Raw genomic sequence first — 12,683 nt, 5'->3', positions numbered from 1 at the left:
CAGATATTCTGGGTTCTTTGGGCAAAATTATGAGACTATTTTGAAAACATCCTCCTCTTTGGGGCCACTTGTATCAGAACACATGCACACAGCTCAAAAGAGCCATGTCCCCCACTCCTATTGGTTCATTGTAGAGTTTGTCCAGTGAACCCCACCAACACCATGATTTACCCTGGTTCAGATGAAATGTCACAGCTCCCAGAGGAGCCTTCTTCCTTGGATCCTGCACAAGTGATTTTTCTGACGAGTGCCCCTCTTTCATGTCCTGAGGCCTGATTATTCCCCTGCTCTCCGATCCTTGTCTTGCTTAATCTATCTATTTTAAATGGTAAATGTGGTACAGTAGAACATTAGAGGCATCCTGGCAAGGTCTGCGCTTTGCCTCTCCCACCCTGATGGTTCAGCCAGTCCCAGCCTTCTGTGCCCCATTGGGTCAGTGTATTCAGAGACAAGGCGAGGGAATAAATACAAATGAAGTTGAAACTTCTTCAAAAGGGGAACTTCACCCCATTTCATCCTACTCCTCCCCGTCGCCTCTACACTTCTGATTCGAATCCCTGTGCTGCATTCAGTGTCTGCCTTGTACTTGCTGTGCCATCCTTTACCATTCTAGGTTATAACTGTAGTCTTCTCATTCCTTCCAATAGGCAAATGAAGATGTTACCCAAATTGTGGAGATTCTCCCCTCTGGCCCTAGCAAGTGGAACTGGCTGACCAGGCACCTGGTGGAGTTCACTTCTTCTGGGAGTGTTCTTCTATTTGTCACCAAGAAAGCGAATGCAGAGGAGCTGGCCAATAACCTTAAGCAGGAGGATCATAACCTAGGGCTGCTTCACGGAGACATGGACCAGAGCGAAAGGAATAAAGTCATTTCAGACTTTAAGAAAAAGGGGATCCCAATTCTGGTTGCTACTGATGTGGCAGGTAGGGAACAAGTTTCTCATTAAAGTTAAGATATTCAAGCTGGCAGCCTCAACAGAGGGGCTAGTGAATCAGCATAGAAACTAAACGCTGTCACGTGCACAATTGACCCTGGTGAGAGCAACGTGGGGGAAATTTGCATGGCAGCTGACTGACCATACTGCAGCTAAACAAAATACTTTTTTTTCCAGTTTATTACCTAGTATCTTACACAAGATGGACATTTTAATATGATCACGTGAAAAATGAGCTAGCCAGAGTACTGCTGTTCTGTTTTTGCAGCAACATTTGGTTTTTGTTCCCCATTTAATGAAAACAAAACCTTTGGAGTGTTTTCTTAAAAATGAATTGTGTTGGGGGGCGAAAGGGTGTCATCTAATAGCCCAGAGGTTAGGCTATTGGCTTATGATGTGAGACACTCAGATTCCAGTCCTTGTTCTGCCTAATTCAGAGCAGAGATTTTCATCCCAGATCACTTCAAATCAGGCCGAGCTGGCACTTGAACCTGGGTCTCTCACATCTCCTGCATCCCAGACCTAACCCCCCAAACATTTTGACTTTACTGAAATTTCATTTAGGCAAAAATATTCCAACCACCTCTACATACAAGTCCACGTGTGCTACCTGTTAGGCTTTCCCTATTGCTCTGTTTCAGGAGGTAGCTAAAGAGGGAATTTGGACTAGGCTGATGCCAGCAAGCTTTGGGTTCTGATCTACTGGCTTGTGTGACCGTGAGCAAGTCACTTCGCCTTTCTGTGCCTCAGTTTCTGCATCTATAAAATGGCTACTACCCACTTCATGGGATTGTAAGCTCTCTGAGAACGTCAGATGAAAGGGGATAGAGAAGTGCAAAGTATTAATACTAACTCTCACTCTCTCACACACTCACTCACTCACAGTCTTCACTGAGAGAGGCACAGCATCTTGCAATTATGTGCATTGCTGATGATGTCCCTTTTCCATGCATGAAAATGGAAGTAAACAAAAAGCAGCGGGGCTCGCTTCTATGGCCTTAGGAACAATAGTCAGATGTTTTTCAGAAGAACACTGTACTAGGAGAGGGGTCTTATTTTCAGTTCTAACAATACTAGACTATAGATCTGCTTGCCAGCTACTCTTTAAAAAAAAGTTCACTGTTCCCTTATGAAGTATTGACTGTCTGGTAGCTTAAAATCAATTAGGGCATTGTATAATTTTTTAGGAGTGGAGAAACAGACATTTGAAACCTTCAGGAAAACAGCTTTTAGATCCTGGACTTTTGACTAAAACAAAGTGTTGTGTTTTATCTGCTGTATCCTCTAATAAGGCACTCTTCCCCACCCTTATAGGGGACATACTTGACTGAATGGGTCTCTTCCATCTCTAATGTCCATGATCCTGTTAACCTGATGTGTAGGATGTGTGTTGCTGTCGGAGTGGATGTCATTAAACTTCAGCTAACTAGTGGTTTCAGCTATAACAGGGTTGGCTTAAATGGGTTGTAGTCTAGTGCAAAGCTCTCTCTTGTTTGAGCTGTGTAAAGTGACCCAGGTCCATGTAGATGGGATTTGTTTGTGTTAATTCGAGAGAATCAGGCTGATCATCATATTGCTCTGTGTTACAGCTCGTGGTCTGGATATTCCTTCCATTAAGACTGTGGTCAATTACGATGTGGCCCGTGACATAGACACCCACACGCACAGAATTGGACGTACTGGCAGGGCTGGTGAGAAGGGAATAGCTTACACTTTACTGACTCCCAAGGATAGTAATTTTGCTGGTGACCTTGTCAGAAATATGGAAGGAGCCAATCAACATGTTTCAAAAGAACTCTTGGACCTTGCAATGCAGGTACAAACAAAAACATCTCTCTTGGCTAGAGGGAGCATCGTCATTCAGTGGGCATGGGGGAGATGAGTTCAGGAATGTAGTCCTAGCTCCGTCACAAACTTGCTGTATTACCTTTTGTCTCACTATGTCTCAATTTCCCTACTGTAAATTGTAAAAATTGTACTTGTCCACCTTTCAGGGGTTTGTGAGGCCTAAAAAGACTAACAGTGCCAAGGAAGCCAGGACCTGCGGATTCCAGCTGAGCACTGCATGGGTTTAAAGAGGCTTATTACGATCAAATCCTCGCATGCTTTCTGTCTTTATGGCAGGCACCTAGAAAATGTGGCTTAATTGAGAGTTGTGCAAGGCAGCCATTGCAGAGACATCTGCTCTGTGAAATAGTTCTTACCTGTTCATGGTATCTGCTCAGCAACACTGTCTGTCCAAGCTATTCTGGCATTTCCACAGAAAGCATGCTTGATAGTCAGGGTTGTACCATTGCATTCTGGGATTCCTGAAGTACTTTTCCCATACTGCCCACCACATCTGCTGGGGCCTGTCCAGTGACTTTCAAAGAGGCGTAGGTTCCTGGGCTCACTTTTGAAATTGGGACTTAGGTCTTAAATCACTTAAGCACGTTTGAAAATTTTACCTTACTGGTTCCATCAGACCTGAGCAAACCAAGCCAGGCATTTGGCAGGTACAACCAATGCTCATAAAACCCTGGGACAGTGCTTGTGTGTAGACATAAAGCTTTGCAAACTCAAGGTGTTCCAAGTAACTGGGGCAGCACCTTTTTGCCTTCGATACCTTAGTTTCTGCTTAGCCTGTTGCTGGCGTGAATTGATAGGCTCAGTGGATCCTAACAGTGAAGTGTGGAAGGCCATAGACCTCCCATGGTGAAGGTCATTAGAGAATGTCTTTGTTCCTGTATTTTTACAGGAGAAAAAACAAACCGTGAACATGGCATAAGAGTTTAATAAAGAAAACCAGTGCTCACAAGGTGCATAACATAGAGGAAGCCTCCAGTCACAAACAGGGCACAATGCCATCTCCAATTTAGTTTCAGTACAGCTGTTTCCCCTGTCCCGTCAGCTTGTGATAGGGTCTGTTTGGGGGCAGGAAATAGAGATGTTTTATGTTTTTCTTTGAATACGATCAAACTAAACCTTTCTCTTCCCACACCTGCATTATTGAGCTATTTTTTTTGCATTTCAAGGAGTTATCTTTGTTTCATACAGAATGCCTGGTTCCGGAAATCCCGTTTCAAGGGCGGGAAAGGCAAGAAGCTGAATATTGGCGGTGGTGGCTTAGGATACCGCGAACGCCCTGGCCTGGGTTCAGATGGCTCTGTAAGTAGAGAACTTTAGGGGGCTATTTCTTATCATGAAAATCCAGGCTAACATTGGAGCGTAACTCCACAGGACCTGTACACAGGGTCCAGCCTATCCGGTTTCAGACTGTTGCGCAGCTCAGAATCTTTGAGATTCAAACGTAGCATAGAAAACTCCTTGTACTTGCCTTGGTGGCTTTGTTTAGAGCCACAGAGTAGGTCGGAGAGGGACGTGATTCTAATTTGACTTGCCTTTTCCTGAAGTTGACATTCAGCACAAAACTTGTACCTTCTAACTGGTCCTGGGAGTGGTGATTGCTCCACAAGAACAGGATATAGTTGAGCCGAGAAGCTGTGCACAGGTTGGTTCCTGACAGCAAAAGATTTATGGGATTCCTTTAGACTGATTGGGAACAGTCATTAGAGCCCTGTCTGTGCTAAAAAAAACTACTAATTGCTTCCCAGAGGGTCTGCAACAAGTGTAGTTGGGCTGGCACTGAGCACAGTTAAGCTTGAAAAGTATTGATGATGTACCTTGTGCAGCACCAGTACAATATCCAGGATCAAGGCCTGGTCAGCTAGTGAAGATTTTTGTTTTTGTCCACTCTTCCAGCTAAATCATATTCAGCCCTGCTTCAGCTGCAGCTGTTGCTCAGGCATACATAATCCCAACTATACATATAAAACGATGGGGTCTAAATTAGCTGTTACCACTCAAGAAAGAGATCTTGGAGTCACTGTGGATAGTTCTCTGAAAATACCCACTCAATGTGCAGTGGCAGTTAAAAAAGCTAATGGACTGTTGGGAATCATCAAGAAAGGGATAGAAAGAAGACAGAGTACATCATATTGCCTCTATATAAATTCATGGTATGCCCACATCTTGAATACTGCGTGCAAATGTGGTCGCCCCATCTCAAAAAAGATACTGTATATTGGAATTGGAAAAGGTTCTGAAAAGGGCAACAAAAATGATTGGGGTATGGAACAGCTTCCATATGAGGAAAAATTAAAAAGACTGGGACTTTTCAGCTTGGAAAAGAGACGACTAAGGGGGGATATGATTGAGGTCTATAAAATCATGACTGGTGTGGAGAAAGTAAACAAGGAAGTGTTATTTACGCCTTCTCATAACACAAGAACTAGGGGTCACCAAATGAAATTAATGGGCAGCAGGCTTCAAACAAACAAAAGACAGTCACACAACGACAGTCAACCTGTGGAACTCCTTGTCAGAGGATGTTGTGAAGGCCAAGACTATAACAGGGTTCAAAAAAGAACTAGATAAGTTCCTGGGTGATAAGGTCCATCAATGGCTATTAGCCAGGATGGGCAGGGATGGTGTCCCTAGCCTTGGTTTTGCCAGAAGCAGGGAGTGGGTGACAGGGGATGGATCACTTCATGATTACCTGTTCTGTTCATTTCCTCTGGGGCACCTGGCACTGGCCACTGTCAGAAGACAGGATACTGGGCTAGATGGACCTTTGGTCTGACCCAGTATGGCCATTTTTAGGTTCTTATGGAAGCTTGTAGACAGGGCCCACGTGACAGGCAGGGACTGGTTTTCAGGGGACTCTTTGCTCTGGATTCATGCTCACCTCTCCAGGCGTGGAAATGAGAATATCCCACAAATGTCTGTTTACCTGAGTTAAGGGAAAACCTTCAGATAAAAATGTTCTTTTCTTTCCCTCCCCACTATTAACTCTTCTTTCTGTATGGACAGCTTCATCTGGTGGTAATGTTGCCTAGAGGTTAGAGCAGGGGACTGGACTCCTGAGTTCTAATCTTGGCCATTTCCCCATCAGTAAAGTGGGAATGAACCTGCCTTTCATGGCTGTTAGGGAGACAACGTGGCTCAAGTAATATCTTTTATTGGAGCATCTTCTGTTGGTGAGAGAGCAGAAGTTGGTCCAATAAAAGATATTACCTCACCCTCCCCCCCCCCTTGTCTTTCTAATATACTGGCACCAACACAACTACAACTACACTGCAACCAATCTCAGGGCTGTTGAGAGACTTTGCGATCTTCAGGGGAAAGGCACTCTACTGCAGAGTAGCATCCAGTCCGAGTTTGGAGGTAGGACGAGGTGAAAAGTGTGTAGTTTAGAGAGAAATTCAGTTTCCCTTTTGCTTTCTCCTCAGGACCGTGGGAGCAGCAGCAATGTGATGAGTAACTATGAGGCGTACAAGCCATCCACTGGGGCAATGGGAGACAGACTGTCTGCAATGAAAGCAGCATTTCAGGTTGGTTTGATCACTCGTGTTCCCTAGATCAAAAGAAGAGCTCATGAAGTAAACATTGGACTTTTTACTACTGATCAGAGACAAAGCTATGGGCTTAGTTTTCTGGAGGGGCAGAGACCCTGTTGACTTCAGTATGAGTTGGGTACTTAACACCTGAAAATCTTGCCTTTCTCTGGTTTTAATTCTGAGTGGATACGCTGGCCATCATGCACAGGACATGTATTCTGTTTGTTATTTGCACCACCTCTTCCTGGCTCTAGTTTCCCTGTGCAATAAAACTGTGACGCTATCATGGATTGAGAGACTTCGCCAGCAACCTGTTCTGGAAACTTTAAAAATACACTTTTACAATTCAGTGCCTCTTGCCGCTTATTACTATTGTTTGTGTAGTGAAAACTTCCATTCCCTGCATTTTGTTCTGTGGTGTGGGTGCTCTATGCATCCCTTCAGGAACTATTCCTCAGTAGTACAATCCCGTGGTTTGATTGCTGTCAGGGAACTGGAGTCTTTGGCATATCGTCCACATATAACTAAATTCTTGGGAACACTCTCTGGCATCCTGTTGCAGTCCTGAGCAGAAGAGTTAATTTAGGGTTCTGAATGACAGGTTATACAGAGACTCTGTTCCCCAGTATCAGACATGTCCTCCATCATTAAAGGAGTCCCCTTTCTTTCCTGTCTTGTGTAGATTGCTTGGCACCAGTGCTGTACTGGGAGTTTGTAAGAGTTAGTGAGATAGACAGTCCCTTCGCTACAGAGTGTACAAACAAACTCCATAATAGAGAAGTCCCCTTCTTTAGCTCAACATATATTTGTATGTATCGCCAGCAGGTGTGTGCTTTAATTCACTCTTGTTCAGAAGCACAAAACTAACGTTATCTCTCAAAGACCGGCTTCTTAGAGGAGCCCCTTTCACATAGGACATTCCCAGAGGTCATGCCAGAGCTATGTGTGCATTTGCGAGTTCTCCTGACACTGTGTATTGGCTAACACTCTTTTCTATTTCCTGCAGTCACAATACAAGAGCCACTTTGTTGCTGCCAGCTTAAACAACCAGAAAACTGGTAGCTCTGCTGCTGGGGCCAGTGGATGGACCAGCGCCGGGAGCTTGAATTCAGTACCAACAAATTCAGCACAGCAGAATGCTGCAAGTCCTGACAGTCCGATTGCCGCTGCTGCAGTAAAGGGAATCCCAGGCTTTACCAGTGCTGGGAACCTGAGCAGTGTACCTGGCTATCCAGGTGTTGGAATTCAGGTATACAATAGCACAAGTGCCAGCATCAACAGCAGAGAAGGTGGCAACGGCGGAGGTGGAGGAGGTGGTGGTGGCGGCGGCGGCAGCAGAGAACGATACAGTGACAACAGAGGCAATCGCCACAATGACAGTCCAGCGCGCCATGGAGATGGTAGTGGTCGCCACAGTGACAGTCAGCGCCATGGAGATGGTGGTGGTCGCCATAGCGATGGCTATCGCCAGGGAGACAACCGCCATGGGGACAGCCACCGCCACAATGAAAACCGCCACTCTAGTGGTGGAAGCAACAGTAGCCGACATGGTGACGGCCGCAATAACGGTGACGGCCGCAATAACGGTGACGGCCGCAATATGGGTGATGGTAGAAACAACGAGAGCAGGATCAATGAGAACAAGAAAGATGGCAGCAACCGGGACAGCAAGACGGATGGTTTTGCTGTCCCCGAGCCCCCAAAGCGCAAGAAGAGCCGATGGGACAGTTAAAAGCTGATGCATCGTAACCTGGGATCCACACAGGCAGTGATGTCTTTTTAAGGAAGATCTTGGGTTTTGATAACTGGTTATTGAGGAGAGGGGAAGGAAACATGCAAACTTCCCATGTGAGTCGGTGTTGGTACATTTGCAGACAGCTTCACTCTAATGACATGTAAACACAATGCTTCTGTGAGAGAGAAATCATTTTTATAGAGCTCCTGAGTTCTGCATTTAAAAATTCGTCCACTCAAGTGACTTTCTGCTGGATTTAAAAACAGATCTCGTTAGCAGGAAAGAGGCCGTTTGTTCCACACACAGAACATTCAGAAACTTGTCGTCCAGAAAAGTTTAAGGTAGTCTGTTTTCTTTAATCAATGTAGATGTTAAAAGCCAGTCCATCTAGAGATGCTCAGGACCCACCTGTTTAAGCATAATCTTTCAATGAGTTGCGTGATACCAAGGTCTCCGATCTATTCCTCCCCCATATTCTCTTCCAGCCCCCACATAATTTGGTCTCAAAATCACCCCCCTAGTTAAGAATGTATCCATGGCCAGATATAAAAGGTTAATTTCACCAAGCAGTTTAAGGGATTCTTGTCTGGTCCAATTTACCATAATTCTACGCGTAATATAGGACAGAATCCTTAGCCAGTTTGTAGCAAATGAACTGTCACCTTTGCACCAGCTGGCTTTTATTTTTGAAAGAACCCCACTTACGTAACAACCTTCCCTGCCTAGCGAGCGTGTATCTCTGTTGTGCCCGTTTGCTCACTGAGAGAGGGCTAATTGCTTTCTCAGAGAAAAGGGAAGCCCTTTGATATACACCACTTTAATCATGGTCCAGTGTCCCCTTATGAGACAAAACTAACCACAGGGAAGGGGAACTTGTCCTTAAATCCAGGGACCTACTGCTGATAAGCCTTTAGGAAGAACCTATAGAAGTAAGTAGTAAAGTGGGGTGGCTCAGAAATCGCCCAGTATCGGAGACGTGTAGTAAAAATGTAAAATCTCGCTTGACTGATTTTAACTCTTAACTGCTGTCGTGTGTATTCCCTGGGTTCCCCCCCCCTTTTTTTTTTAAATTTTTTTGCCATAATGGTAGGAAAAAAAAAACTTTTTGCTGAAACGGTTCTGTTCTCATCTCGATCTTATTTCTACGAAGAGAAGTATCGGAAACTGTGTCAGGTTTTTGTGACATTGTGACGTTTTCTTTATCAGCTGTTCATTTACTTTCTGCTTGCTCTAGTAAATGTTTTATTATTGGGATACGTACCTAGCATGTGCCTTTTTTTTTTTGCTCTCCGACCCATCTGTTCCTCTTCAGCTGTTTTGGGATTTGGATAGAGACCTAGCAGAACTGCAGACTTTCTATACGCCCTTTTCATCTAAATCCTAAAATGGATGAACTAGAGTGCCCGGCATTAAATGAAGATATTGATATATAATAGGCATTGCAGAAACTTGCTGGCATGAGGATAATCAATGGGACAGGGTAATACCAGGATACAAAATATATAGAAATGACAGAGTAGGTCACGCTGGTGAAAGACTGGCACTGTATAAAGCATAAGGTCAAATAAAGTCAAAATCCTAAATGAATCAAATTATTTCCTGGGTGTCTGGCTGGTGGGTCTCGCTCACATGCTCAGGGTCTAGCTGATCGCCATATTTGTGTTGGGGAAGGAATTTTCCCCAAGGTCAGATTGGCAGAAACGGGGGCCAGGGGGTTGCCTTCCTCTGCAGCAGGGGGCATGGGTCAGGTTTAAACTAGTGTAAATGGTGGATTCTCTGTAACTAGAAGTCTTTAAATCATGACTTAAGGACTTCAGTAACTCAGCCAGCGGTTAGGGGTCTCTTACAGGAGTGGGTGGGTGAGGTTTTGTGGCCTGCAATGTGCAGGAGATCAGACTAGATGATCCCGCTGGTCCTTTCTGACCTTAAAGTCTATGAGTCTATAAATTGTACCACAATATTTCTATGTATAGAAATGTCATGCTTAAATAATAAGAGTATAGCAGTAGGAATATACGACCGATCACCTGACCAGGATGGTGATGGTGACTGTGAAATGCTCAGGGAGATTAGAGAGGCTACAAAGGCAGAAAACACAATAATTATAGGGGATTTCAACTAACCTCATATTGGCTGCATGTCTGGAAGGGATGCAGGGATGCAGAGATAAAATTTCTTGACACCATTAATGACTGCTTCTTGGAGCAGCTTTTCTTGGAACCCATAAGGGGAGACAGTGCTTGATTTAGTCCTAAGTGGAGCACAGGATCAGGTCCAGGAAGTGAATATAGTTGAGCCACTCAGTAATAGAAACCATAATGTAATTAAATTTAACATCCTTGTGGAGGGAAAAAAACAAGACCAAAAAAAATGCTACCATGGCTAAACAGCAGAGTAAACGTTGATTAGAGACAGAGGCATTCTTTAAAACTGGAAGTCAGAGCATACTGAGAAAAATATAGAGGAGCATAAACTCTGGCAAGTCAAGTATAAAAGTATAAGAAGACAGGCCAAGAAAGAATTTAAAAATCAATTACTGAAGGACATGAAAACTAACAGCAATTTTTTTTAAGACCATCAGAAGCAGGAAGCCTGGCAAACAGTCAGTGCGTCTGTGACGGGCTGGATCACAGAAACCTCCCTGGAAGCTGCCAGCTGATGTGCCAAAACTACCTCTGCTCCTGGTTTTCCTGCCAGCCCAGGACTCCAGCACCCTGTCTTGCTGAGCCAGACGCTCCCGTCTGTTCCAACAAAGACCCAGGGTCTGAATTACTTGCCCCAAAATTGCAAGTTTACCTGAAAGTAGCTAACAGAAGTGTGCTTATCTTTAACACCCAGATGCCCAACTCCCAATGGGGTCTAAACCCAAATAAATCCGTTTTACCCTGTATAAAGCTTATGCAGGGTAAACTCATAAATTGTTCGCCCTCTATAACACTGATAGAGAGAGATGGACAGTTGTTTGCTCCCCGTGGTACTAATACATACTCTGAGTTAAAATCACTTTTACTTATTAGTTATTAAATACAGAAAGTAGGATTTAAGTGGTTCCAAGTAGTAACAGAACAAAGTAAGTCACCAAGCAAAATAAAATAAAATGCGCAAATCTGTTTAATCAAACTGAATACAGATAATCTCACCAGTTCCAGAATGCTCCCTTTTACAGACTAATCTCCTTCTAGCCTGGGTCCAGCAATCACTCACACCCCTTGCAGTCTCTGTCCTTCGGTCCAGTTTCTTTCAGTATCGGGGGGGGGGCGGGGAGAGGTGGAGAGGCGCTCTCTTTAGCCAGCTGAAGACAAAATGGAGGGGTCTCCCAGGGGTTTAAATAGACTTTCTCTTGTGGGTGGAGACCCGCTCCTCACTCCTATGCAAAGTCCAGCTCCAAGAAGGAGTTTAGGGGTCACCTGGGCAAGTCACATGTCCATGCATGACTCTCGGTTTTTACAGGTAGCATCCATTGTTTACATGCTACCTTGACCGTCCTCAAGTAGACTTCTTATGTGGATTAGAACATTCCAAGATCCATTGTCCTTTAAGTGTTTCTTGATTAGATACTTAATTTCAACATTCCTTTCTCCAGGAACTGACCAAATGCTCTACTAAGGTTATGTAGAAATCAAGCCAGTACACAGCCAACGTTCATAACATCGAATACAAAAATGATACATGCATGCAAATAGGATTAATACATTCAGTAGATCATAACCTTTACGGAGATATGTTACATAGCGTATGTAGCATAAAACACATTCTAAGCATATTTCCATAGAGCCTTATGGGAGGTACCGTCACAGCATCCACTGGACGATCAAGCTGCAAAAGGAGCACTCAAGACAGACAAGGCCTTTGCGGAGAAGCTAAATTAATTCTTTGCATCAGTTTTCATTGCAGAGGTTGTGAGGGAGATCCCCACACCCGACTGTTATTTTTAGGTGACAAATCTGAGGAACTGTCCCAGAGTGAGATGTCAGTAGAGATTTTGGAACAAATTGAGAAATTAAACAGTAATAAGTCACCAGGACCATATGGCATTCACCAAAGAGTTCTGAAGGAACTCAGATATGAAATTGCAGAACTACTAACTGTGGTATGTAACCTCTCTCTTAAATCAGCCTCTGTACCAGGTGACAGGCGCATAGCTAATGTAATGGCTATTTTTAAACGAGGCTTCAGCGGCAGTCCTGGCAAGTAAAGGCCAATAAGCCTAACTTCAGTACCGGGCAGATTGGTTGAAACTATAGTAAAGAACAAAATTATCAGACACATAGATAAGCATAGTATGTTGGGAGAGTCAAGATGGCTTTTGTAAAGGGAAATCGTGCGTCACCAATCTACTAGAATTCTTTGAGGGAATCAACAAGAAAAAGGGTGATCCAGTTCATACAGAGTACTTGGACTTTCAGAAACCTTTGACAAGGTCCCTCACCAAAGGCTCTTAAGCAAACTAAGCAGTCATGGGATAAAGAGGGAAGATCCTTTCATGGATCAGGAACTGGTTAAAAGACAGGAAGCAAAGGGCAGGAATAAATGGCCAGTTTTCAGAATGGAGAGAGTTAAATAGTGGAGTCCCCCAAGGACCAGTACTGGGATCTGTGCTGTTCAATGTATTCATAAATTACTTGGAAAAGGGGG

General features: G+C 44.1%; 1 protein-coding gene across 4 annotated transcripts in view; it reads left to right on the top strand.

The window, feature by feature from the left end:
• Positions 1–9,304, top strand: part of DDX42 (DEAD-box helicase 42) — a 32,243-nt gene extending 22,939 nt beyond the window's left edge. For all 4 annotated transcript variants that reach the window (XM_044999299.1, XM_044999298.1, XM_044999301.1 and 1 more), the window contains 5 exons: positions 648–924; positions 2,525–2,751; positions 3,972–4,082; positions 6,206–6,307; positions 7,320–9,304. In XM_044999299.1, coding sequence (XP_044855234.1) covers positions 648–924; positions 2,525–2,751; positions 3,972–4,082; positions 6,206–6,307; positions 7,320–8,045 — 1,443 coding nt within the window. In that variant the 3' untranslated portion in view covers positions 8,046–9,304. The remainder of the gene's footprint in view (positions 1–647; positions 925–2,524; positions 2,752–3,971; positions 4,083–6,205; positions 6,308–7,319) is intronic.
• Positions 9,305–12,683: the final 3,379 nt, after the last annotated feature.

The sequence above is a fragment of the Mauremys mutica genome, chromosome 25, assembly GCF_020497125.1.
Source record: "Mauremys mutica isolate MM-2020 ecotype Southern chromosome 25, ASM2049712v1, whole genome shotgun sequence".
Classification (NCBI taxonomy): Eukaryota; Metazoa; Chordata; order Testudines; family Geoemydidae; genus Mauremys; species Mauremys mutica.
Note: the sequence above shows the minus strand (reverse complement) of the source record. Positions and strands in the feature narration are given on the sequence as shown.